The following is a 25,479-nucleotide window of genomic DNA, read 5'->3' on the forward strand; positions in this document are numbered from 1 at the left end:
TGTAGTTTTGATCTTAAACCCTAAACCTATATATGTACGTTATTCATTATTGGTGGCTTAATTTTGGAACTTCCTTGCGAGTACGAATGTCGAACCACCAATCTTGGTACCCACTGAATGATCCAAAGTCATAGGGATCAACACCGACTTCCAGAAGTCCCGTATGAAATCTCACACTTAGCAGCAAAGTATTTTCCAAGGTTTAAAAACAAAGTGATACAAAACTTACCTTCCATTCTCCATTCAAAAGTCATTTGATTTATTTATTCGAAAGTCATTTAATTTATTTCTTGGAAATTGATGTTTTGTAGCTTACGTTAATGAATCTCTATAACCAAAATTTGTTAAATTTTGTTGTTTAGACAAACAACAGTGTGACTAGTGCATAACTCTAACATAAAATTTCATGATACCACAAGCTAGCTCTATATTCTTGCCACTGCGTCAGAACTATTTGTGACTAATTTTAGATTTTCAACAACAAATCTACTATACCATAAATTTTTATTTTGTTATGTCTTTTAATTTTTTTAACGTAGGATCTTGACAAATCTTATGATAAATTTAAATAAATAATATAGTAAAATCATAAAGCACCATTATTTCGTATTTTTTCTTTGTTTTCTTTTTCTTTGGGATAAGAATTTTCAATATTGTTAAACACCTTAAATTTAGATGACTTGTTATAAAATGTCTATTATATATAACGTAACTCGAGGATTTTCCTTGGATGATTAAAGGAAGTTGTAAATATAGTTGTAAACTCTTTTTTTTTTCTTTTTTTTTTTAAATAAGCTTCTTCAATTAAAAAAGATAATCTTTAACGTTGTGAAATACCAATATGTAAAAGGAAAATATTTGTATTCTTATCCATGAGTTGTCAATTTTTTTTTAAAGGTGGACAAGATCTGGTTCTCACCAGTAAAGAGTTAAATATTTTTCATTATATTATAAAGATGTTATTGATGTTTAATTTTTTTGATGCAGGATTTTGTCGAGCTATTGTAGATCGACCATGTGGCAATGAGGATGACCTGATGAGGTGCGACTTTAAGCAAGAAGGACGGGTAAAAAGAAACAACCAATTGTAGGACACCCAAATCAATTTTCAAGTCTTAGGTCAGAGTCCTCAAGTCGATTCTATGGAACTTAGGCTTTAACTAAGTTTTGATCATTAACTGATCTCGAGTGCACATCAATTCTCTATTGGTTATGTTAACGATCATATCAAATTGAGTTGTCAGGTCCACTTATCCTTTTAGTATTTTTTTTTCCTTCCACAAATTTCATATATGATAAGAAACTTTTGTTTTCTTGATGAAATTATTTATGTACGACGAAAATTCTCTCTTTGCCAGTCTTATAAATTGATGACATGTATGAGAGAATACTTGTTGGAAAACGTGGGAAGCTAAATTGTTTATTACTTGAAATAAAAAATTTTATATTATTATTAAATAATTAGTACAATTAGAGTCGTCCACTAAGTCAATGGAGGCCTATCCTATAATTAATTAATTAATCAATCAATTAACCACTATCAACAGATTGTGAACTGATAGCCATATACTTTGGTGCTGCCACCATGGAATCCATAAAATCAATTTAAATTACCATTGTCACTCTATATATTTTAATATATCAAATTTCTACAGGCATTAGAAAAAGACAAACAATTTATTTTCATTCTAGCCTATTTCCTCTTCCTAAATTTACCTTACAAACTTTATTCGAAAGCTAAATATGCTATTAATCAGAAAGTAAAAAGTTTCGATTTCCATGAAATCATATAGCTTAAAAATTTAGGAAATTACCACAAAAAATTATATATTTTAAAAAAAAGTCACAATTTTTATTTTTAAATACAACCTCGTGGGATTCATTCGAACTTACAATTTTAGTCGAAGATAGGGTGTTTTTATGTTCAAATCAACAACAAATTTAACTTTTTTTCTTCTCATGTTAATTTTTCATTTATTTGAATATTTGAATTTGAATCGAAGTATGCTATTTCTATATAAAAATTTAAAGGGGCAACTTGAGATATGACAAAAAAAGTTAGGTTAATAAGCAAAATAACAACAAGGTTTGAGTTTTTCAAATATAACATTTTTTTTTGCAAAAAAACGGAGGCCCATATTCTAAATTACAAGTATACCCTGCAAGTCCGAACCAACAATAAATTACTTCTGATTGACTCCTGATATACTAATGATTGACATATACTCCTGATATATATGTGATATATGTTTGATATACATATGGTATGAAATTGATTTACTTCTGATATAACTATGATATCTACTACTATATGTGACATAGAATTGATTGACTTCTGATATACTATTGATTTACTTATGATATAACTATGATTGACAAATATACTCATGATATATATGTGATATATGTTTCAATATATATCTGATATCAAATTGATTTACTTCTGATATAACTATGATATATACTACTATAGGTGATATAGAACTGATTGACTTTTGATATACTATTGATTTACTTATGATATAACTATGATTGACAAATATACTTTTGATATATAAGTGATATATGTTTGATATACATATGATATGCAATTGGTTTACTTCTGATATAACTATGATATCTACTACTATAGGTGATATAGAACTGATTGACTTCTGATATACTATTGATTGACTTCTGATATAACTATGATTGATATATATACTCTTGATATATATGTGATATATGTTTGATATACATATGATATGAAATTGATTTACTTCTGATATAACTACGATATCTACCAATTATTTCGAACATATTACCTCTAATATATATTTTCTGATATACTACTAATATATGAAATAATTTTTTTTTCAGATAAAAGCAATGGTACAAACACGAAAAATGAAATAAAAAACATCGTCGAAAATGTTGATGTCGTTCGTCCCAAAAGACAACATAAACCAACGCCAAAAATGTTGTCTATGGAGAAACGGAAAACTTCAAAGATATTATCTCCGAAGACATGACAGTCACCAAAGAACGAAGATTGATGTCTCAAGCTTTTACCAAAAGATTATACAAGAATGAAACTTACACTTTTCTAGAATGTTGGAACTTATGCTTCTAGAACTTATGCTTCTTCTTTTATAGAATTTTAAGAATGACATTGTTAGTCTACTTTTGGTTTATGCTACTGGTTCGTTTTGATGTTTAAACCTTTAAGTTTTTTGTTGAAGGACTTTACTGCTGATTTGATGTTGATGTTGATACCCAAGAATGATGTTTAAACCTTTTAAGAATGATATTGTTGCTGATTTCATTTTGATCTTTAAAACTTTAAATAAAATTTAATTGTACTATTGATATATGCATGATGTATACTTGAAAAAGGGTAATTTGGGGATACTCAAAATTTTAAAATCAGAATTTAAAAAAAAAAATACTGTATCTGAAAATATCAAAAAGGGTCTGCTATTTTGTTAAATATAGAAAACTTATATGCTACCCATTACAAATCCCCAAATTTAAACTTTGCGTATTTTTATTTTTATTTTTATTTTTTTGCTTTATTCAACATTTTGCATGTGTTCCTAAAATTAAATATAAAATAAACAATGTGATAGCTTTCTCTTTCCCAATAGATCATCTCAAATTGAAAACAAAATTTAGCCCTTGTAAAGTGGTAAGGACGAAGGATTACAAAATAGTTTAACATTTAGTCCACCACACTGATTTAGTGGGTTGCAAGTGGAAGGATTTGTATACTAAAAAAAAAAAAAAAAAGGTGTGGAAGGATTTGTGAAAAGATAAGCCGTAATGTTTCAATATATAAAGAAACCTCGGCCGCGTTCAGCCACTAATATTGGTACAGCAAGGATTTTCACTCAGCTACGTCTCCATTTGAATTACCCATGTGGAATAATTTTGCAACTTTTTTAATTTTCTCGAGTTTTCTTCGCATTCAAAAAACTCCTATAAATACCTTGTCAAGTCTTGCAAAATATGTGCAACAAACGAACCCCCTCCTCCTAAACTCGTATATCGGATTCGCGATTTGAACTTCTTTTGCCGCAGTTTAATGGCCTCCATCAGGGCAATTGCTTTTGTTTGTTTCGTAGTCTGTTTCTGTGCGATTGAATCACAAGCACGAGTGGCGAGGAAGGACCTGGGCCTTGACCTTGGAGGCTTGGGAATTGGGCTCGGGGCAGGAATCGGGTTGGGGATAGGCGGAGGCAGTGGCTCGGGTGCTGGAGCCGGGTCTGGATCCGGGTCCGGGTCGGGTTCGTATTCATCCTCGTCATCACACTCGTCAAGCTCTAGCTACGGTGGCTCGGGTGCAGGCTCGGAAGCTGGTTCCTACGCAGGGTCACGTGCAGGGTCGGGTTCGGGTTCGGGAAGAAATTACAGGAACGGTGGATCGGGATCTGGGTCGGGCTATGGCGAGGGTTCCGGTAGAGGAAACGGTGAAGGTTATGGTGAGGGTCATGGCTATGGCGAGGGACGTGGTTACGGCGGTGAAGGCGGTAACAATTAAAAGTAAAACAAAAGAATTATGCAATATTGAATAAAAACCATAGATGGGTGGTGACTACAATTAAAGCTAGATTATTATGATTTTAGAGTACGTCGTGCTTATGATTGTCTCTAGTTTAAGTTTAAGTTTAAAGCAGCTTCAAATAAGTGTAAAACAAACAAGCGTGTGTATTTTCACTACCTAATATTGCATTGGCCTTCATGATATCTTCCATCGTATTTGGATTAAAGTTTTCGTCTAACGCCCAAGTGGTGGTTAATATTTTTCCAACTCAGATTAAATTTGAAATATACTTGTGATAATACTTAAAGACAATGAATCTCTCCGTATGTTTATAAAAGTCTATCCACGAATTTGTACGAGAGGTGAGAGGATTTGAACTCATAAACTCTTGATTAGAGAAATGTGTGAATTTTCGCTGAGCTATGTTCATGTTGGCTTATATAGACGGATCCTTAATCATTATCCATCTGAGCAATCTTATAGTTATCTTGAAAATCATCTTAGTATCCATCTCATAGCCTATTTTGTCACAAATATTATTCTTTCACACGTGATTTTAATAATATGAGAATGAATATGTAATTTTACACCTATTTACCGATTGAAAAAATTCCTTCGGATTATTTTTTACATCCACGATGAATTTGTCAAGGGAGTATCGCGTGGGGATCACCTATCATGAGGTCTTGTATTAAAATCATTGAGTGAACTTAATACCAAAAGTTTTTAAGTCTCCTGCATTCTGGGATGGGCGTGGGTGCCCAATTATAGTTTCTACGGGTAAAAATTAGCCAAACAGGTATCAATTTCAGGTTATAAAAAAACAAAAAAACAAATTTTGGGGAAAAAAATTTCATTATAAAAGTTTTCTTTTAATGTAAGTTTCATTTTTATAAAGAGTAAGGATGATAGAATAATTGAGAAAATAGTAAGGTTGGCAGGGGATTTGAGGATAGTTGCTATACCATGATAAAAAATGCCAAACTTTCATTATATGGGGAAAATTAAATTAATAAATTATGGTATTTTTAATCTCTTAATATAATTGTAACCATTTAAAAAATATGGTGGTGGCAAACTAAAATCTTCTTAGTTTTGAATATTAAAATTTATATGGGCGATACATTCATAAAGTAAGCATATATAGCTCCCTCATGATACCGAGACTTCCAGGCGCACAGTAGTATTGGCCACTATCTCGAGGGACGGAGGAAAAAAGTTTCCTACAATAATACAACCAAAATCAAGATTAGAACCTCAATAACCCTACTCTAAACCCTAAATCAAGGAAAATATTTGGCTTCTTAATTGAGAAGGAATAATCTTGTTCTCACCGCTATTAAATATATGACAATTCAGAGAGAAATGCAAAAAAAGAGACTTTTTATAGAAATTAATTAGTTCTCAATATTTAATGATGATGAGGAAAAGATGGATCACGAGGAACCAAATACAATTTCCCTTTCATAAAATAATGAAGGGTCCATTTTTCAAAGATGATAATAACAAAGTTTAATCTGATACGTGGCCTAAATATTTTCAAGATCAGATTGTGGCGCTTGACAATAGTGCTTTAATTTGCTTTTGTAAATGCAAATGTCACTCCCCATGCCTTCTCGAAATTTCGACCCAACAAAGATGCGGATGCGAGTAGCTAGCCACCCCATTACATTAGGTCGAATACATTATTTGTGAGTTCAAACTTGTGCGAGAATAATCCAAAAACACAAAAGATAGTGAAGAAAAAAGGTAGTGGTACTCAGCCGCGCATGTTACTCCATTACTCTATGCCGCAATCTTTACGCGCATGCCACTTGTCACTTCCACCGCCTCCCCCTCCTCCTTCTGCGCCTATAAATTCTCAATACTTACAACGTTCAACCTCACACACACGCACAAAATCGTAAATATAATATAATGGGTGGCTCTACTGCTACTTTTAAATCCTCCCTTCTTGCTGCTCTGCTCGTTATTTCTCTTGTTGTGGCGTCCGAGAGCCGAGTGGCAAGGAAAGACCTGGGCCTTGACCTGGGTGGCATCGGGGTTGGGATCGGGGCTGGAGTAGGCATTGGACTTGGTGGCAGTGGTTCCGGCGCGGGTGCTGGCTCTGGCTCTGGCTCAAGTTCCAGTTCCAGTTCGAGTTCGAGTTCGAGTTCATCTTCATCTTCTTCTGGGTCGGGTTCTGATTCCGGGTCTGAAGCGGGCTCGTATGCTGGGTCTAGAGCAGGATCGGGTGGTCGCGGAGGTGGAAGCGCTGGATACGGTGGCGGCTACGGATCCGGAGGCGGACAAGGCCATGCAAAATAATTACATCTGATGAAATTATGGCTAATTAATTCATATCTAAAATACTACTAGCTATAATGGTCGATGAAGCTTCTCTCCAATGTATTATTGTATTTTCGTTTTCACAAATTTATCAATCCAAGCCTACGTATGCATATCAGTAATAAATTCTACCTTCTAAAGTTCTCCAACTTTTTGCCAGTTTATCACAAGTAATTCATTCGGAAACTATATTTCCCCGAGCCAAAATAAATTCTAAACATAAAACATATATAATCATAAAGTATACCAATGATCAATGACCATGACCTTCTATAAACATCACATTTACTTCAGATGATAGTATAGTGAATCATTCACTGCTTTTTTCTTTTGATTTCTCGAAATCAATACCGTGGTTCACATGACCTCTTTAACATTTCGACGATATGATTTTAAATTTCATTGAGTACTGGTTTATGTTGTGATCTCGAAGCTCATTACTTAGGTTGAATAATACTATGACCAATGTAAGGCTAAACACAAAAATTCATGATAGGTGATACCACAAGGCCTAAAGGCCTTTGCTATTACGTCATTCTAAGGGATAAATCATTCTTATCTCCATTGATACAGACATTTTAGATGAAATCAAAAGCAAAACATGAATGTTATACTCAAAGTAGAGAAATTCTTATCTCCATTGATACAGACATTTTAGATGAAATCAAAAGCAAAACATGAATGTTATACTCAAAGCAGAGAATACCATAGTATCATTGTATCCTTGAACGAGAATTACTTTTATGGCAACCTAACCTATACTTGCTCAATAGCTAAATCATTTACTCCTTTCTTTCAAATCAAAAGTTCTAATTTTTATTTTTCATATTAGTTGTAAAAAGAGATTTCCTTTTCTAATATCTAGAGAGTCATATTATCTATATTATGTTTAAAATATCTAAGTATTAATTGGTTGGTAGGTATATATATATATATATATATATATATATATATATTTTACTACAACATGTAGGGTGGGGAATCGAACGCATTTTACTACAACATGTAGGGTGGGGAATCGAACGCATAACCTCTTGGTTAGAGATATATATCAATTACCGCTAAGTTATACTCGCTTTTGACGGTCGACAGGTATCTTCCTATCTATTTATTAAAAATTGATCAGAGCGTTAGTTATTTAAGAAAAAATCTCTCTGTTCTCTCCTTTTATATGCATTCCTTAACAAAAATATATTAGCGGTTAGTACGAGATATTAGTATCTAAATATTATTCTTATATTTATTAAATAGGTAGATACAACTAATATATTTATAGAAAATAATGATCATCATGCTAATAGGTAAAAATTTGTCAATCTAAATATAACTCAATTAGTTAAGACATATATCTCCGACTAGAAAGTAATGAAATCGAATCTCCACATTCACGTGTTGTATTCAAAAGAAAAAAAATGTGTGACAACATTTTAATGTGGAAGGATGAATCTTGAATAGGGTGGTTCATGGTAATTCGGCTTTAGGCGAGATATTTCTCTTTTTAGTTTGTTGAGGATAAATTATTTAAACACGTGACGTGTCGAGTACCAGAGGAGATAGTTGGACGAAGGGCCATAGACGGTTGGAGACATGCACCAAGGACTCATATAGATGCTTCCCTGCAAAAATAATGCAGGAGACGCACCATAACCTAGTTGGAGATAGTGGCTTGCATACGAGGATAGACTGGCAAGTGACAATGCCTCCACTATGTGTTAGGAACGTCATCCCCTGCCCGTTAGAATCTGTACAGTAGGGGAGCGACTCTATGTCCAAACCATCGTCCTTCTTGGTTGGTCATGAACGCTTATGAAAGGAAAGGACCTCCTCCACCACCAAGTGAAAAATCTGTCACTAATTCTTAAGGTGTTAATGTAACTTCAGCAAGGAAGTTGAAGCCACACATCAAGTCATAACGAAAACAAGAAAATCTATCCATAGAAGTTGTTGCGCATTCTTGTTAAGTTTAGGTTCTTTTTCTTCTAAAATTAGGATACACTTTTGTATAAACAGGGTCTTTGAGTACCAAATACAAACATAAGTGTGAAACTTCCTCTGGTGAAATTCTTATTATTATTAACTTGATCATCAAAGTTCATTAGGCAGCACACCATAATGGTGTCGAACTTCATTGTTGCAGACTCATTTATTCGATGACTCACGCATTTAGAAGACCCGTGGACCTCTCCAAAACTCACCATCAGTATAGTTGATTCTATATCATCAATCCAACATTCATCATTTAAATTTTACTTTTAAATCATTCTTATGTCTTGTTAACTCATTTCTATCCATTTTAGATTTAATTATAAAGCTTTCATCGATTTTATAATTCATAACAACCAACTATTAAAAGAATTTTTATGAAATTAAATTTCATAATTTCTGTATTCTTAATTTCTTCTCTTTTAAGGAAATTAAAAAAATTATTGTAAACGACTATCTATATCTCCCATACTTTTGGACGCAAAATAATACACATACCAGAAGAAGTTGGGGAAGAAAAAAGAGAGAAGACATGATTAAATTAGCATGCTTCGGTGAGACACGTCATCACCCACTCCACTAAAAGCAGTGAACTTTGAGTGCATTTGACTCCACTCCACAGCCCCCACTAAGCAGCGTTCACATGTTCTTAAGTTTTTATTTATCTACTCCATAGCTGACAAGATTGCTTTCCCCTTTACATTTGTCTTCCTTTCTTTATAAATAAATAACTACTTTTTTTTTCCAAAATTAAAAAAAAAAATGTAGGAATGTGCGCTAAAAAGTAGTCCCGCAGCTGGGTTCAATTCTCAAGGAAGTCGCTGGGCCTTGACCTAACTGCACCGTTTGGGCCGCCAATGAGGAGGTCAGCCCAGCCCAGCCCAGCTTAATTTTCGCCTCTTACAATTTTTAGGTGAAATTATAAGTTTATTCTATCCACTTTCAGATTTATATGAAGTCTTTGGAACTTAAAAAATATATATAATAGACTTTAATAATTGTATAATAGATCTTTAAACTTTTCATTTGGATCTGGAGCAGATTTCATTTATTCAATTCAGTCATTGATCATTCAAAATTTTTTATAATTAACAAATGATGCAAAATTTAAAATTTATGATTATATAAGATACAAGATTCAATTTTATATTTAATATATTCATTAATTAATTTTTTTAATATATCAAAAATGTATTAAACACAAAATTGAAAGTTTAGATGTTTTTAAAGTTTATGGTCGTATTACTATTTAGAGACACAAAAAATATATGAATTTATTAAATACTTTTTAACAATTGAATCCGGACACAAACTTCAAACTTGAAAGTTATGCACTAAATTTCTAATTGAATTTGTTCGTTATTATTCTCAACACGGAAAACTCTCACTCACAGATAAACAAACACCACCAATTCATCAAACAAAATTTCACCGACCTCTAATAATGGAGCGAACTTAGGAATTCAATGCTTAGCCATTAATTATGAAACCCTCCCCTCCCCCCCCACAATCTAATTTATAGATCACACATTAACTTCTTTTTCTTTTACGAAACCTTGCAGAGGGGCTGCATTTTACCCTCATAAAATTAGGGGTGTTTTATAAGTTGAGTAATCTAATTATTTTGATTATAAATTTATTCAACCCAACCAACCCCTATTAAATAATAAATTCAATCCAACATAGTTACTTGTTTATAAAATTTAATTATTTTATGATAAAAAAAATGTAAATATAATATCTTAAATATTTATTTATATATTATCTAACATTAAATCAATATTATTGAATGGATATTTAATTATAGGGTGAAAAAGTACACTAAAAAGCTTTTAAAAGTTATTTTTAAAAAACATGGTAAAATAAGTAGTTCATGAAGAATTATTGAATAAAACAAAATTAACATTAGTATGGTTTTATATAATTTCCGTAAAATAAATTGTTTTATAATTAAATATAAATTCGGATGGGTTTTGTTTTAGATGAAGTTTTGAGCCTGAATCTTTATTCATTTGAACCAACTCAAACGGCAGGGATTATGAGTTTTTTTAACCCGAAATAAAATCTTGAATAATATATTTAACACTTTGCAATACAAGTATAAGTGTTTCCCCTTTGGAGCGAAGCGATGTGGTCACTGCCTCTTATTTGTATCACCATCTAGAATCTCATATCAAATTTTTAGTATTATGAGATCGGAATGATCAAGTTTGTGTAATTTTTAATTGATGAATCCATTTCTTTTCAGGAAAAGAAAAAAAAAAACAAACAACAAGAAAGAAATAGACGTATCCATTTGGTAGTTCCTAGAATCTCTCATTTCCTGCAGTCCAAGACCGGCAATATACTTCTTTGAAATTTCAACCTGTCAATTTATTAACATAACTTAAAACAATTTTTTAGTTTCTTTTGTTGAATTACCAATCTTGCCTTTAATTCCATATATAATTTTAAAATTTTCAATTTAATTTGAATTTAGTCCTCATATTTATAAAAGCTTAAATTTAATGAAATTTCACGAATTATCTACCAACTAAGCTGAAACCTAAATTAAAAATTTTAAGATCATGTGAAATTTAGTCCAAATAAAGACTAAACTAAAACAAGAATGAAATGGAGGGACAAATTATAGTTGTGCAACGAGACTGGGTTGCGCTGGTCCAAAGAAAACACTAGGAGGCAATTTGCAATGGTATGAGCATGTGTTGGGTGGCCATGTCGTTGCTTTGAAATTGAATGGCTGGATCATTTCTCAATTCTAAACACATTATTAGAAGCTTCCCCAATTATGTTCCGCTTCCAGCCTCTTGAGCCACCCTATAAATAGCCTTTCTTCACCCAACCCTTAATTAGCAATTAGCAGGAGGAGGACCAATTTACTTTTATTTCCCTTTTCCCCTCTCCCTCTGCATTCCCATGTTCCAATTCCTCTTTTACTAATTTCACAAATTGACACTACTTTTTTTTTCTTTTGGTTTGAAAAATGCCGTCGTTGGACGAGGAGGTGTTCCCCTCCACCCCGGGCAAGTTCAAGATCGAACACAGGGGCCATGGCATCAACCGCCAATTCTACCGCTTCTTCGCCTCCACCAGCACCATGTTCTTCTGGGCCCTCTTTTTGATCGCTCTCACCGTCTCCTATCTCAGCTTCCAGAGCTTCGTCGATTCCGGTACCCGGTATCTGTCCGCCTCCTGGGGCGGCCTCCAGTGGGAGAAACAAGTCCGCACCTCCGCCCAGATCCACCGCCCCGGGGGCATGTCCGTGCTCGTCACCGGCGCTGCCGGTTTCGTCGGGACCCACGTCTCCCTCGCGCTCAAGCGGCGCGGAGACGGCGTCGTTGGACTCGACAATTTCAACAACTACTACGACCCTTCCCTCAAGAAGGCGCGAAAATCGCTCGTCGGTAATCGCGGCGTATTCGTCGTGGAGGGTGACATTAACGACGCCCGTTTGCTGGATAAGCTTTTCGACATTGTCGCTTTCACGCACGTGATGCATTTAGCGGCCCAAGCCGGTGTCAGGTACGCCATGGAGAATCCCAATTCTTATGTTCACAGCAATATCGCCGGCCTCGTCACGCTTCTCGAGGCTTCTAAATCCGCCAATCCTCAACCGGCCGTTGTTTGGGCCTCTTCCAGCTCTGTTTACGGCCTCAACGACAAAGTCCCTTTCTCCGAATTGGACCGGACCGACCAACCCGCCAGTCTCTACGCGGCCACCAAAAAAGCCGGCGAGGAAATCACCCACACTTACAATCACATCTACGGCCTCTCCATCACCGGGTTGCGATTCTTCACCGTCTACGGCCCGTGGGGCAGACCCGACATGGCCTATTTCTCCTTCACCCGCAACATTCTTCAGGGGAAGCCCATTACGGTGTACCGGGGGAAGAACGAGGTGGATTTGGCCAGAGATTTCACCTTCATCGACGACATTGTGAAGGGGTGTTTGGGCTCGCTCGACACGTCTGGAAAAAGCACCGGATCCGGCGGGAAGAAAACCGGACCCGCTCCTTATCGGATCTTCAACTTGGGAAATACCTCGCCGGTGACGGTGCCCACTCTGGTGAGTATCCTGGAGGAACATCTGAAAACGAAGGCGAAGAAGAACATTGTGGACATGCCCGGAAACGGCGACGTTCCGTTCACGCACGCGAACATAAGCTCGGCCCGGAATGCATTCGGGTACAAACCGACGACCGATTTGCAAACCGGGTTGAAGAAGTTCGTTCGATGGTATTTATCTTACTACGGCTACAATCACGGGAAAGCTAATGTAAATTAAGCGACGCCGTTCCCTACAAATATTTTTATTGTTTTGTTAGGGCTTTTCTTTCTATTACCTCCTTGAGCACGGAAACGACGGCGTATCGGAGAGAACTGTGAAGGGGGAGATGTATTAATTTATTGTATCCAATCCGTAATCATTTTGTACAAAAGCAAGTTCCAAATTTGGCAAACTTCGAGTTTGCTACAAATGCCATTGAGGTTTTCACTCTCTGGTGGAAAAAGAGAGTCATCTCTGTGACTTTGTCGTGACCGCGACTTGATTAATTGTATTCTTTTCAAACCATATAATTACAATGACAGCTTTTCTTGTGTACCAAACTTATAATAATTTAGAATTTGTAAAAGAACTCTCTCCAACTCAATATTATTAAGCAGTCAAATCATATAATCAACTGATTTAAATGATTTATCTTAAAATTCATATTTATTTGAATGGGGTATATATATATATATATATTTTGAAATGTTTTATTCAGAGGTTTTCTTCCAGTTTTAGCTATTACCCTATCATGTTTAATATAAAATTTATGCCATTTGTTTAAAATTTAATACCATTCATATCGCACCTTCGGGTGTTGATACAGTGACAAGAGACTTGGATGTCAACATCCAAAATCCAGGTTCGAGTTTTCCTGTATCTAGAAATCAAAAAAAAAAAATCATATATATCTAATAAATTGAGATAAATAGTGATTTAGATAATTATATTTATGTGTCATATAAAAATACTATTGGGAGATCGGTTACAAACGCCGCTGTTGTGATAGTTCAAATTGGCGGCTATTGGCGGTACGCGTTTCACGGACCATTTTCCCCAGTTTTCTCTAACCTTCTTAGCCCACCTATATTCCTGGCGCAAGAAAATTTCCCCCACAAGTGCAGTCGGGTGAAGAAACGGAAACAGATCATCTTTGGATTTCTTATGCAAGCGTTCCATCTCTAAACCAATTGCGAACAAGTTACGCTATGGCCTCTGTTCGAAAGATTCGTACACTTCGCTTCTCCATCAACACATTGTCGCAGTTGCACATGACGAACTCAGGTTCTGTACATCTTCAAGATATGTCCTCTTTCTTTCGATTGTCGTCCGCCTCACCCAACTGTAAAATCTTTAACTACTTTCTTGAAATGTAGTCGAGATAGACCGATTTCTGTTTCGTTATTGAGTGATTTTTCCTTTAGGGTTTATGAGAGGTTTTAGAAGCCACAGCGCACTTTCACATCCCCAACAAAAAATCTTGAAATTCGAGATTCCTGAAGCTGATGCGGAATGTGATTACAAGGAAGTTCGAGAGATCCGGCGGGAATTTGACGCTGCTAAACTTAGCTTCCTCAAGATTCCAGAGGCGCTCAAGGCAATGCCGAAGTTGAATCCGGAAGGTTTTTTCTTATTTTTCTCGATGCTTCTGAATATTTGAAAATTTTAATCCTCATGATGTCTGATTTCTTTCTTATTGTCACTATTCACTAGGCATCTACGTGAATAAGAATCTTAGCTTGGACAACATTCAGGTGTATGGTTTTGACTATGATTACACTCTCGCGCATTACTCGGCCAATTTACAGAGCTTGATTTACGATCTTGCCAAAGAACATTTGGTTAATGAGGTTAGGCTGTGTATAATCGCATTTTTTATCTATCATGCAAAAGCAGGGTTTCTCATTGCTTATGATTTATTCGGTTCTTTCAGCTCAGATATCCTGAATCTTGCATGGAGTTCAAGTACGATCCCACTTTTCCGATTAGAGGCCTTTACTATGATAAACTCAAAGGTTGCCTCTTGAAGTTGGACTTTTTTGGTTCTATTGAGCCTGATGGGTGCTACTTTGGTCGTCGTAAGGTAAGTTGTGATACTGCTGATATGTTTACATTTCTAAGTTGTTGACCCTTCTAAATGCAATTCGTTATTTATACCTTATGGATACTATTGATCGTGCTAGATTTTTTAGGCATATCTTTAAATCCTACAGGGGAAAATAAAGCCAGATGCATATTACGAGTGGCAATCTTAGCTGTTAGTAAACAGTTGCATAACTTCATCTGAAGACGATTTGTTAGTGGACAGGGTTTGTACGTAGGAGAGAACTAGAATATTTAAATGATAATGATTTTAAGGGAGAAGATTTCATTAGTGGATTATATTATCTATTATATGAGCATTTATATTGCTAACAGAGGAAAAAACTGTAACAAGAATCATTCTACAAGAATGGAATGATAAGTACAGAGTAAAAGGAAGAATAAGTCATAAAAAACATTACCACCTAGGAGCAAGTGTCAAAAGAAACACATGAGTTAATAGTTTGAAGTCTCAAATGGCTGATTTAAGTTTGAACCATTCCCAATTATATCTGTATGATTTGAGTTGAACCATTCCCATTCCATCCATTTAAGTGATTTCTGGTCCAATTTATAATAAAATGATTTTGGCAATAATCCACTTCTTCATATGTTAATATATCTTTTTACTTCTTTCATTGAAAATTGTCTCGTAGATCAAGATTTTTACTTCTTTTTACTGGGCACGACCAAGCTCGTGGGCTTGTTGGATTGATGGATTTATTTTTCCATTATACAATGCAGCTAAGCCAGACAGAAATCAAAGAGATATACGGCACACGACATATTGGACGCGACCAAGCTCGTGGGCTTGTTGGACTGATGGATTTCTTTTGCTTCAGTGAGGTCAGGCAACTCTCCTTAACATCCCCGCCAAGTTGTTCTTGATATCGTTCATGAACCGAACAAATAAGAAACATACTTGTGGAGAAATCAAAAAGAAAAATGTAATGATTGATGACAGCAGGGTAGGCTTTTTGGCACACCATGTCAAGACCATGAATAATATCTCTCGGTGTGATGTAGGAAAGAGTCTATCACACTTTGGTTTTAGTTGTTTCACCAGGAGGCTTCTTAACCACTTACATAGACCTTCTGAGAATTGAATGAAATATTTACTATTTTAGCCTCCCTGGGACATTGTTAGTAGGAGAAAAGTTGGGCGTCCCCTTCATGTTTCTATGCTAACCCATATTCTTAGAGTTCTGATTCCAACCTCGAATTCATGGGAGTTGGACCTATTAGGCTTAGGGAATCATTTTCACGAGAGGAAATGGACTCCATACTGCACTTTCCCTACTTGTCTACATAAAGTTCTTTAGTATGCGAAAATTACAGAATTTTAAATAACTCTACATGGTTGAAACTCTAAAGTATTACTGATTGCGTATAAACTATAACATAAATTGTCTTGAATGGCCAGATATAGTTTATTTGCTAAACATTTAAGTTCTGGAAGTGCTGAAGATTGCATCCTCGAGAGTAAATTCTCTCTCTGACTATTTCTTATAAAACTTATCACCAAAGTTAGTGGATGGTATAAATCCTCCAAAGCTAAGGTGATATTTAATTTGTTGCTTTCTATTGCGTGTTCTTACATTATTCCTTTTTGTTCCTTTGATTGGCTTGAATAGTTATTTCTCCGATACGCACTATGATATTTTCTCCGATACACACTATGATATTTTTTCAAGGATCATTTATTTTCGTTTGCTCTATAATTGATCTACTCTTGCAGAAGAGTGTTTTTTTTTCAATAAAAATCTTACATATCTTGCTTGCTGATTTTACATAAATTTGTCGTCTTGCTTAGCTTATTATCTTTTTTAGGCAAGATTTATTTTGTTTCCTGTCTAGCCATATTTTATATAATTCTTTTCCTTGTGATTAATAGGCATGCCTTATTGCGGATGTTGTGCAACATTTTGTTGATGCTAAACTGGAATTTGATGCTTGCTACATCTACCAAGATGTGAACCGTGCAATTCAGTATGTTCACCGAAGTGGCCTGGCCCATAGAGAAATAATATCCGATCCACATGCCTACCTAGTAAACAATGTTAGTCTGATTGATTTTGAATCTAGTTGTTATTCCCATTCTTAAGTTTTGAATCCTCAATCAACATTGACTGCTTCTAGTTGAATTGATAATATTTTCAAGCATCTGTTTTTATTACACGCAAATCTTGTTTCTAAGAGTTATTTTTTCTCAAGTTTTGTGGCTGAATGTTACAGGGGAGACTATTACAATTTCTCACGATGCTGAAGGAGAAGGGGAAGAAACTTTTTTTGCTGACCAACTCCCCATATTACTTTGTGGATGGTGGAATGCGTTTTATGTTGGAGGTAAACTAATTTAAGAGTATCATACAAGAAGATATAGAACTTACTTTGTACTTAAACAAATAGATGTAGATGTAAATAAACGACCACATTTTCCATGACTGAATTGCTACACTGAAGTCTATAAGGGATGATCCACTGCAACGAATGTCTTATTTATTACTATTTAAAAATTATGTTTGACACGGGAGAGATGTAGAATTGAGAAATCAGAGAGAAGGATAATGGGAGAATATGGGAGAAAGAGAGGAACTGAATGGCGAGTCAGAAAAACAAGCTGATTGGAGATTTTTGTTTCGTTTTCTTTTTAACAGGAAATAGATCTTTATTTATGAGTGAAATGTTACAAAAAGAACACCACTTCACCAAGGGAGCTTACAATATTTTGTTTCAATTGGTATTAATTAAAAAATATTCTTATTACAAAGGGATTAGAAGAGTACACCAATGACAGCTAAGAATTTGAATTTCCTCCCAAAGTGCATCTCACTCTTTCAAACTATCTTGAGTGATTCTATCGTTATTTTTTAACCAACATTTGCTAAGAATAGCGTTCATAGCTCTGGACCAAAAGAACTTTAGCTCTATCTTTTAAAAAGGGCGCCACAAAGAAGAGCTACTTAAAGCACTAATGCGGGTGTTTAGGAAAGCACCAACCCAGCCCCAAAATGTCGAAAGCTCTTCCAGATTTTGCTGCTGTAAGAACAGTGAAAGAAATAATAATTACCATTTTCTGCATCACCTCACCTCTATATAAAGGGACACCGTTGAGGGGACAGGAGTAGGAATGTTGCTGGGTATCAGCTGAATAAGTCTCTCCAACACCAAGTCCAGCAGAAAAGTTCAGCTTTTGTAGGGGCTTTCCACTTCCAAACAGCCTAAACTATATGATAGGGACCCGAAATTGGAAGGGAAATTAGAGAAATATGTTGTTAACATTAGAAATATTGAAAGAGGAAAATTACAAAGGGTTACTAAGCATTTGAGAGCTTTAGTTCTCTCTCAAAATTAACCTTATCCAATCGATGAGGCTTGTTCCATTTGGCAAAATTGTGATATTCCTCACTCATATTTTAATTGTTCAGTATGTGTTGGGTCTTTGATTCAAGGGTGCCAGGAAGTTTGGACCAATTGATGAGTTGAAATACACTCATAGGAAAAATTTAATGGTTGAATTTGGTGAAGGCAAGTCTTTGGAAATTTCTGTTAGGTAGGATTTAGGTAAAGGAGAGTTTTTAAGGATAAATAGGGGTTGGGAGGAGACTTCTAAATTAGTCTAGATAATTTATTAAATTGATTTAAATGGAGTCTAGATTATTGATTTTAATTGATCTCCAAAGAGGGTTTGAGAGGATAACGCCTTTATGGGTCTAGATTATTGCTTTTAATTGGTGTCTACGAATAGGGCTTGGGAGGTTGAATCTGCTTTTAATCGGATCAGTCTAGATAAATCAGTGTCCAACTTTAATCCTTTTGTAATTAACAAATTTTTTATGGGTCTTTGGGGGAGGGATACATTTGTAAATATTGTTTCCTATTTTATTGAAATGTGTATGTTTCAAAATAATATTAACAATTTTTAGGTTCAAATATTATTTTGCTTTCTGTATTTTTTACTTTGGTTCACTTTGGTCCTTATACTTTTAAAATGTTCATTTTGGTATTTGTACTTTCAACTTTTGTTCATTTTAGTTCCTTGTTATTTCAAAATGTCCATTTTGGTTCTTGTATCTTAAAGTGACTCAAATTTGGTCCAATTTTCAAGATTGTAACACAAATTTTATACACAACTAATTGATGTAATATTGTAATAGTCATCTTCAGCTTAAAATTTTGGTTTGTTTTCAGGATTCTATGGGTTACAAGGACTCTTGGAGAGAAATCTTTGATGTTGTGATAGCTAAGGCCAATAAGCCAGAATTTTACACATCCGAGCATCCTTTTCGGTTAGTACAGTTGATCTAGTAATTGTTACGAAGCTTCTGAACATGTAAAGTGACAGTCAGAATCACATTTCATTTCTATAACCAATCTATAATATCATGAATGTTAAACGTCTTCACGACTGAATGAATAATTACCTACCATGTTTCTGTCTTGATTGCACATTATTGATGGGAGTAAACTTAAGATTGAAATTTGTCAAATTTAATCTTCCATAAGTGCAACTACTCATCCATCCAAAGGCAAACGAGGAGAAAATACTTCAAGATTATTGCTATTATGATTGTAATGCCGAGATATTATTGAACTTCCTCCCTGTGATAACTGCCAATAATCTATTATTATATTTCCTTCAGTCTATTGCATACAAGTTTTACCTTCCTATATTTCCAGGGAGAAATGGTAGACATGAAACTGACTTTTGTCTTCCTACTTGTTCTCTAAAATATCAATATTAGTTGTTATGACACAGAAAAGGACACTTTGACTTTTACAAAGGTGGATGCATTCCTTCCAAATAAAATTTATTACCATGGTTGCCTGAAGTCTTTCCTTCAGATTACCAAGTGGAATGGTCCCGAGGTAATTTGATGAAGCAATAACAGTGTTCTTTTGTTGTTATCTAGATGATATTGCTCTCACATGCTGTAGTCGGACTGAGCATCCTGTATTTGTTACTTTCGATCAGGTGATATACTTTGGGGATCACCTTTTCAGCGATCTGAGAGGCCCTTCAAAAGCTGGTTGGCGCACTGCTGCAATCATTTATGAACTGGAAGTATGCCTTTTTATCATTCTTTTGTAACTTGTTTGATAGCTTTTATTAAGTATTATGGGATGGTACCGAATGAACTTTTCTTCTATTTCTCTATGATCAACTCCTATTTACTGCCCATATACCACCAGTTATCTTACTGAACTTGGTTGTCTATACATTTTGTTTTCAGCCAACCATAAGTTATTATTGAGATCCGTTTAATATCTCACCTTTGTCTGATTTTGTGTTTGTATTGCAGAATGAAATACGTATACAAAATGAGGATTCCTACCGTTTTGAACAGGTATATTCTGCAATTGAGGCACTTCAATTACATTGTTATCCCAACCAAAAATTGACGTCATTGACGTTTTGATCATTCTAACTTTTTGTCGTTCACGTTTAAAACCCTTTAATACTTTCTTCTTTTCATATGGCAGGCAAAATTCCATATAGTCCAAGAACTTCTGGGTAAATTGCATGCTATTGTAGGTTGTGGCCGGAGAAGTGATGTATATAAATCTCTGTTGAAAGAACTGAGCGTGGAGAGGGAGAAAGCTCGAGATACAATGAAGAAAATGTTTAATAGATCATTTGGTGCAACTTTTCTCACGGATACTGGTCAAGAATCTGCCTTCGCCTATCACATCCATCAATATGCAGATGTTTATACTAGTAAGGCAGAAAATTTTTTATTCTATCCACCAGAGGCATGGCTTCACGTACCCTTCGATATCAAGATCATGCCACATCATGTGAAGGTAACCAAAGCCTTTCTTTGAAGTGTGCATCCTTTTCACTTTTCAGTCCACGAATTATAATGTCGTCGGAAAATGGGAATTAGCCTAACAATATGAATAGAGATAGAGAGGCTCAAATATACTCGTAACATAGCTTCTTCTCACAAGCAGTCACTTCAAACTATAATAAAATCACCAGCTTGGCAGCAGTAACCAATGAGATATGGGGATCTCTGATATGGACTAAGGACCTCATAAGAAATAGAACTCCTGAATTTCAGTTTCTTTTGTGCTTGTACCATCTAAATTCATTGCGACTCTATATATATTGTTCTGCATTAATATCTATATTCTTGAGTATTGGAGAGATAGTCAAGTTCATTTCAATTTTTGATTGAAACCAAAATTGGGTTTCGAATTTCAACTTTACATAATTGCCTTCATTCAGGTCCCATCAGGTCTTTTCAGAAACCAATAGCTGGTGGTTAGAGTACCTAAGGACGTGCGCAATAAAGAAGTTTTTCCATAGTTAGACACAGTGTGATTAACCACAGTGGATGCATAGTACTGCACCATGTTCATTTCATTATTTCATTGGCGCTTTCAGGCCACCCACCATGGACGATTGATATATCAAGGTGAAAGGAGGAAGTAAGTGCTCAGTACAATCATTTGATTCTTGACGGATTTTCCATTCTTTGGGTTCTCTTATCATTAATCAATAACTGTAACTACTAGTCTTGCTCGTTCATTTCAGATTCAATGGGCAAAATCCAAAGTTTAAAGTCTAATGATAGAAGGTACATAATAAAAAATTAAAAGTAACTCATCAAGTTTTGCCTGCCTTTTCTTTTCTTTTAGGCATGAGGAAATGGGAATCAATTTTTTCATTCTCTGTAACTATGATGATGTTTATCAAATTGTAGCAATGGAATCAAATGTTGGGACCCACCTCAAACTTGGTAATTTCATTCTCTTAAAAAAAAGTGTAATCTCATTACTCTTCTACGTCTTTATCAATATTACTGTCCTACATCCTCATCAATTTCGTTCCGATTTCTTGTTTTGTGGGTCTCATACATTTATATAATACTTATTAATTGTTTTAAATTTTTATAATTTCTTTTTCATTTATACTACTAATATTTTTTCTTCTAATAAAAACTTATACACCTTTTATTAGTTAATGTGATTTTATTAAAAAAATTTATAAATTTATATTTAATTATTAATATCAAAAATATAATTTGTTATTATTAAATATTAGGATAATGAAATTGAATAATATTTTATGTTAAATGATGGTTATCCTAATAAAAAGGTATTTTAGTTAGTGTCATTTTATTTAATTATTCATTATTCATTACTATTAAAAAAATTGCTAGATAAAAATTATTTACTATCAATAATATAGGAATAAATTAAATTAAAATTATTATTATTGTAATGAAAAATTAGTACAATAATATATCTCATGGGAATTCTGATTGTGATTCTAGAGAAGTTATGGTGAACAGGAAAGGAATAACATTTTCATTTTGATTAATTTGATTCCAATTAATTTCCAATGGAACAACGCCTTAAACCTAGCTTTTAAAGTGCTATGGATATTTTCTCTCGTTTTCTTGTGAATTGCATTTTTTCTGATAGTTTGGTTTTTTTTTTCTAAGACAAAAAGATTTGTATGATACGTGCTTTACTATCATGTGAAAAATCTCGACGGGTGTATCTGTCACGTTCGTGTACTTCGAGGTTTGGAATGGATAGCCCATATATGGCTACATTCAATTAATTAACCTTCACTTTATCTTTAAGTTTGATTAATGAAAACAAAACAAGAAGTCGATTAGCACATCTAATTAATAAAATATACCTCTTAATTAGTAGTCATATTGTGGCATCTACTTCCAATAATTTATTTCTCTCGAATTTGAGTTTTCTTTTTCCTAATTAGTTAAATTGTATTTTACAATTAAGATTTAGCTAGAAAACCTCTGTTGGGTGGATCAAACTCGAAGTCTAACGCTTTTGTGTCTAACGTTCTTGTGGTCACAATCTTGTATTTATTTACCCTAAAAAAATGCCAAAACCAGGGTCCACTGGTCCAATACCAATACCAGTTAGGTTTCATGCACACACCATCTCTCACACGTGTGATTCTGCAATAAAAGTGTATGGCAAATCTCAACCTTATTTTACTTCTTTCCATAAGAACGCCTTTGCCTATTCGCCCCATTCAATGAACAAAGGAGTAATGAATTCCAACTATCACGATGAGTAATTTTCAAGTCAATACAACACTTTATAAAAATATCAAATTCAGATGATAAAGTAAATAAACATCTTTTTTCTTTTCAGCCCAAACAACGGATAAATGCGTGATAAAGAAATTACCTATCTAATAATGATAAATGAATTTCTTCATTATAGGGTAGTCATACTGTGATTGTCACTTTAACAAAAATTCATGAGGTAAGAATGAAGATTTAAATCTCTAATATTTGAGTTAATATAAGCAAAACAAAGTAGTATTGTTTGTTTACCATATATTTGTTTGGTAGCAAATTTGAGAATGAAGAGTATTTAGCAATATATTTATAAACTATTAGTTACCAACTAAATTAATCTAAAATAATATTAATTAATTTATTAAAATTTTTGTCATAAATTTTGCATGACATTTCGATATGTCAATTAGCGTTAAGCTCGGCAAATTAAATTTCTACCTTACTAAGAAAGATTAATTGCATTTGAAAAAATCTCTAATATTTGTAAAAGTTATTTGAGAAATAAAATTAAAAATCCAAATTAAAGTTTGGAAAGTATCATCCTTAGCCTTGCCCATTTTCCACCATAAAACATTATTGAGATTGATTCCTATTCGCATTCGGGCGTACCAGACTTCCCCCTTCAAAGCATGTCTCAGAAATTGACAAATTGCATTTCTCCGATTTTTCACCATTATCTAATGCGAATGGCCGGAGAACACAGAGTTCAGCAGTAAATATAATATTTCTTTTTTCAGGTTCAGCAGAAAATAGTTCACCAAACCTCTCCCTGCCCCACCTTTCTCCATCTCTATAAAAATCATCCCCAAACCCGCAACACACAGACGAGTAAACAACAAATGGATCCTCAAAAGCCAACTCTTTGTGTTCTCGACGCTTCCACTTACGTGGGCTTTTGGGTCACCAAAGAATTGCTAAACAGAGGATACCCAGTTCATGCAGCCGTCCAGAACAGTGGCAAGCCATCCTCTGTTTTCTCTTTTCCAATTCTTCCCCTTTCTCTGTTCCTACATGAAACTTGTGGGTTTAATTAATTAATCTTTTGCAGGAAAATCAGAGATCGAGAAGACAATCAGAGAGATGGGTAAACTGGAGAATGGGCTGGTGGTTTTTCCCGTGGATATCATGGATTACCAGAGCATTCTTGTAGCCTTAAAGGGGTGCTCCGGTTTGTTCTGCTGTATGGACACACCCCAGGTGTATGATGTAAGTCCACAAAGAAAAACAAGGCCGATTGATGCTTAAAGCTCTCCAGAATTTGTGGGTTATTGTTCTTTTTATGTTTTGTGCAGGAAAAAATGGTGGATTTGGAGGTGAGAGGGACTATAAATGTTGTGGAGGCATGTGCTCAGACAGAAACCTTAAATAAGATTGTCTTCACCTCCTCCTTGACTGCTGCTGTGTGGAGGGAGAATATCCTTTCCGAGAAAGATGTGGATGAAAGATGCTGGAGTGACCAAGAATTTTGCAGGAAAATGAAGGTTGCTTTGCTTTGCTTTGCTTGGGAATTTCAATCAAAACTTCATATATCTTTTTTCGTGAGTTAGTAATTTTAGATTTCTTAGTGGGATTGTCTTAAAATTGGGCTATGTTCTTGAACAAAGCCTGATGATTGATTTACCCCATCAATCCTAATTGCATATTGAGCATTTTCTTTATCCAGTTGTGGTATCCTCTGGCTAAAACACTATCTGAACAAGCTGCCTGGGCTCTAGCAATGGACCGTATGCTGAAGATGGTCTCCATTAATGCTGGACTGGTTCTAGGTCCCGCTGTTGCTGAAGAAAATTCTGTATCAACAATCTCATATCTCAAAGGTAGAAACTGTACTAGAAGAAAATTCCTCAAACAATCCTCATCTGTGGGAGTTCCCCTTGTGTGTTTGCTAAAAGTTTAATTTTGAGATAACAGGAGCTGCCCAGATGTATGAAAATGGAGTTCTGGCAGTGGTTGATGTGAAGTTTCTAGTGGATGTTCATATCCGCGCAATGGAAGATTCCTCCACGTGTGGTCGATATTTTTGCTTTGATCAGATAGTGAACTCTGAGGAAGAAACTCTAAAACTTGCCAATACATTGAGGCCATTGATATCTCTTCCGTCAAGGTAAATCAGTCCTACACGCAGTTGATAATATATAATCTATAGTATTGGAGAAGTTTTCGTATTTTAAAAATGCAAAATTTAGTCTTTTTTTCATGCATTGTCATTGAACCCGCAGATACGAATGCCAAGGAAGGGAAGCTTTTGCTGAGAGACTCAGAACCAGGAGACTGCACAAACTGGTGGAAGCCACTGCTTATTAATTAATTGATGTAAAACTTCTGTTATTTTGTCATTTTTTTTCTTTTTAATTTTTACTTTTAGAGCAAAGAAAAACTACTGTGTAGAGCGTACTGTATTTGTAATCTAATAATTAAATAGTGAAATCTTGTATTTTCATTTA

The 25,479-nt window shown here is 34.6% G+C and overlaps 4 protein-coding genes and 1 pseudogene across 5 annotated transcripts; all 5 read left to right on the forward strand.

Annotated features, from left to right (window-relative positions):
• The first annotated feature begins 3,973 nt into the window (after positions 1-3,973).
• Positions 3,974-4,725, forward strand: LOC111007265 (uncharacterized). The gene has a single exon (XM_022279565.2). It carries the CDS (start codon positions 4,064-4,066, stop codon positions 4,517-4,519), a length of 456 nt encoding a protein of 151 aa, XP_022135257.1. The 5' UTR covers positions 3,974-4,063; the 3' UTR covers positions 4,520-4,725.
• Positions 4,726-6,397: 1,672 nt separating this feature from the next.
• LOC111007303 (uncharacterized) lies at positions 6,398-6,999 on the forward strand. The gene has a single exon (XM_022279616.2). It carries the CDS (start codon positions 6,440-6,442, stop codon positions 6,827-6,829), a length of 390 nt encoding a protein of 129 aa, XP_022135308.1. The 5' UTR covers positions 6,398-6,439; the 3' UTR covers positions 6,830-6,999.
• A 4,410-nt stretch (positions 7,000-11,409) lies between these two features.
• LOC148210568 (UDP-glucuronate 4-epimerase 1 pseudogene) lies at positions 11,410-13,433 on the forward strand (annotated as a pseudogene).
• A 442-nt stretch (positions 13,434-13,875) lies between these two features.
• LOC111007365 (HAD-superfamily hydrolase, subfamily IG, 5'-nucleotidase) lies at positions 13,876-21,753 on the forward strand. The gene is made up of 13 exons (XM_022279713.2): positions 13,876-14,225; positions 14,306-14,503; positions 14,595-14,731; positions 14,815-14,964; positions 15,708-15,809; positions 16,858-17,022; positions 17,199-17,309; positions 19,155-19,252; positions 19,709-19,832; positions 19,939-20,028; positions 20,267-20,311; positions 20,448-20,768; positions 21,196-21,753. The coding sequence occupies exons 1-13, from the start codon at positions 14,090-14,092 to the stop codon at positions 21,223-21,225; spliced, it is 1,707 nt and encodes a 568-aa protein (XP_022135405.1). The 5' UTR covers positions 13,876-14,089; the 3' UTR covers positions 21,226-21,753.
• A 1,914-nt stretch (positions 21,754-23,667) lies between these two features.
• On the forward strand, positions 23,668-25,479 carry LOC111007448 (cinnamoyl-CoA reductase-like SNL6). 2 transcript variants are annotated; one of them, XM_088124761.1, is made up of 6 exons: positions 23,668-23,992; positions 24,084-24,241; positions 24,328-24,573; positions 24,699-24,852; positions 24,947-25,139; positions 25,255-25,479. In XM_088124761.1, the coding sequence occupies exons 1-6, from the start codon at positions 23,875-23,877 to the stop codon at positions 25,337-25,339; spliced, it is 954 nt and encodes a 317-aa protein (XP_087980887.1). In that variant the 5' UTR covers positions 23,668-23,874; the 3' UTR covers positions 25,340-25,479. The 2 variants fall into 2 exon arrangements, with proteins under 2 accessions (XP_087980887.1, XP_022135508.1); XM_022279816.2 differs by having other exon boundaries at positions 23,682-23,992; positions 24,328-24,516.

The sequence above is a fragment of the Momordica charantia genome, assembly GCF_013281855.1.
Source record: "Momordica charantia cultivar OHB3-1 chromosome 6 unlocalized genomic scaffold, Mcharantia_2.0 BLBB01000006.1, whole genome shotgun sequence".
NCBI lineage: Eukaryota > Viridiplantae > Streptophyta > Magnoliopsida > Cucurbitales > Cucurbitaceae > Momordica > Momordica charantia.

Excerpts from the sequence above, each read along its gene's own strand:
- LOC111007265 (XM_022279565.2), top strand. The coding sequence starts at position 4,064 with ATGGCCTCCATCAGGGCAATTGCTTTTGTTTGTTTCGTAGTCTGTTTC.
- LOC111007303 (XM_022279616.2), top strand. The coding sequence starts at position 6,440 with ATGGGTGGCTCTACTGCTACTTTTAAATCCTCCCTTCTTGCTGCTCTG.
- LOC111007365 (XM_022279713.2), top strand. The coding sequence starts at position 14,090 with ATGGCCTCTGTTCGAAAGATTCGTACACTTCGCTTCTCCATCAACACA. Across the intron at positions 15,810-16,857 it reads ATTTCTTTTGCTTCAGTGAG|GCATGCCTTATTGCGGATGT; the intron begins GTCAGGCAACTC and ends TGTGATTAATAG. Across the intron at positions 20,312-20,447 it reads ATTCCTACCGTTTTGAACAG|GCAAAATTCCATATAGTCCA; the intron begins GTATATTCTGCA and ends TTCATATGGCAG.
- LOC111007448 (XM_088124761.1), top strand. The coding sequence starts at position 23,875 with ATGGATCCTCAAAAGCCAACTCTTTGTGTTCTCGACGCTTCCACTTAC. Across the intron at positions 23,993-24,083 it reads TGCAGCCGTCCAGAACAGTG|GAAAATCAGAGATCGAGAAG; the intron begins GCAAGCCATCCT and ends AATCTTTTGCAG. Across the intron at positions 25,140-25,254 it reads TTGATATCTCTTCCGTCAAG|ATACGAATGCCAAGGAAGGG; the intron begins GTAAATCAGTCC and ends TTGAACCCGCAG.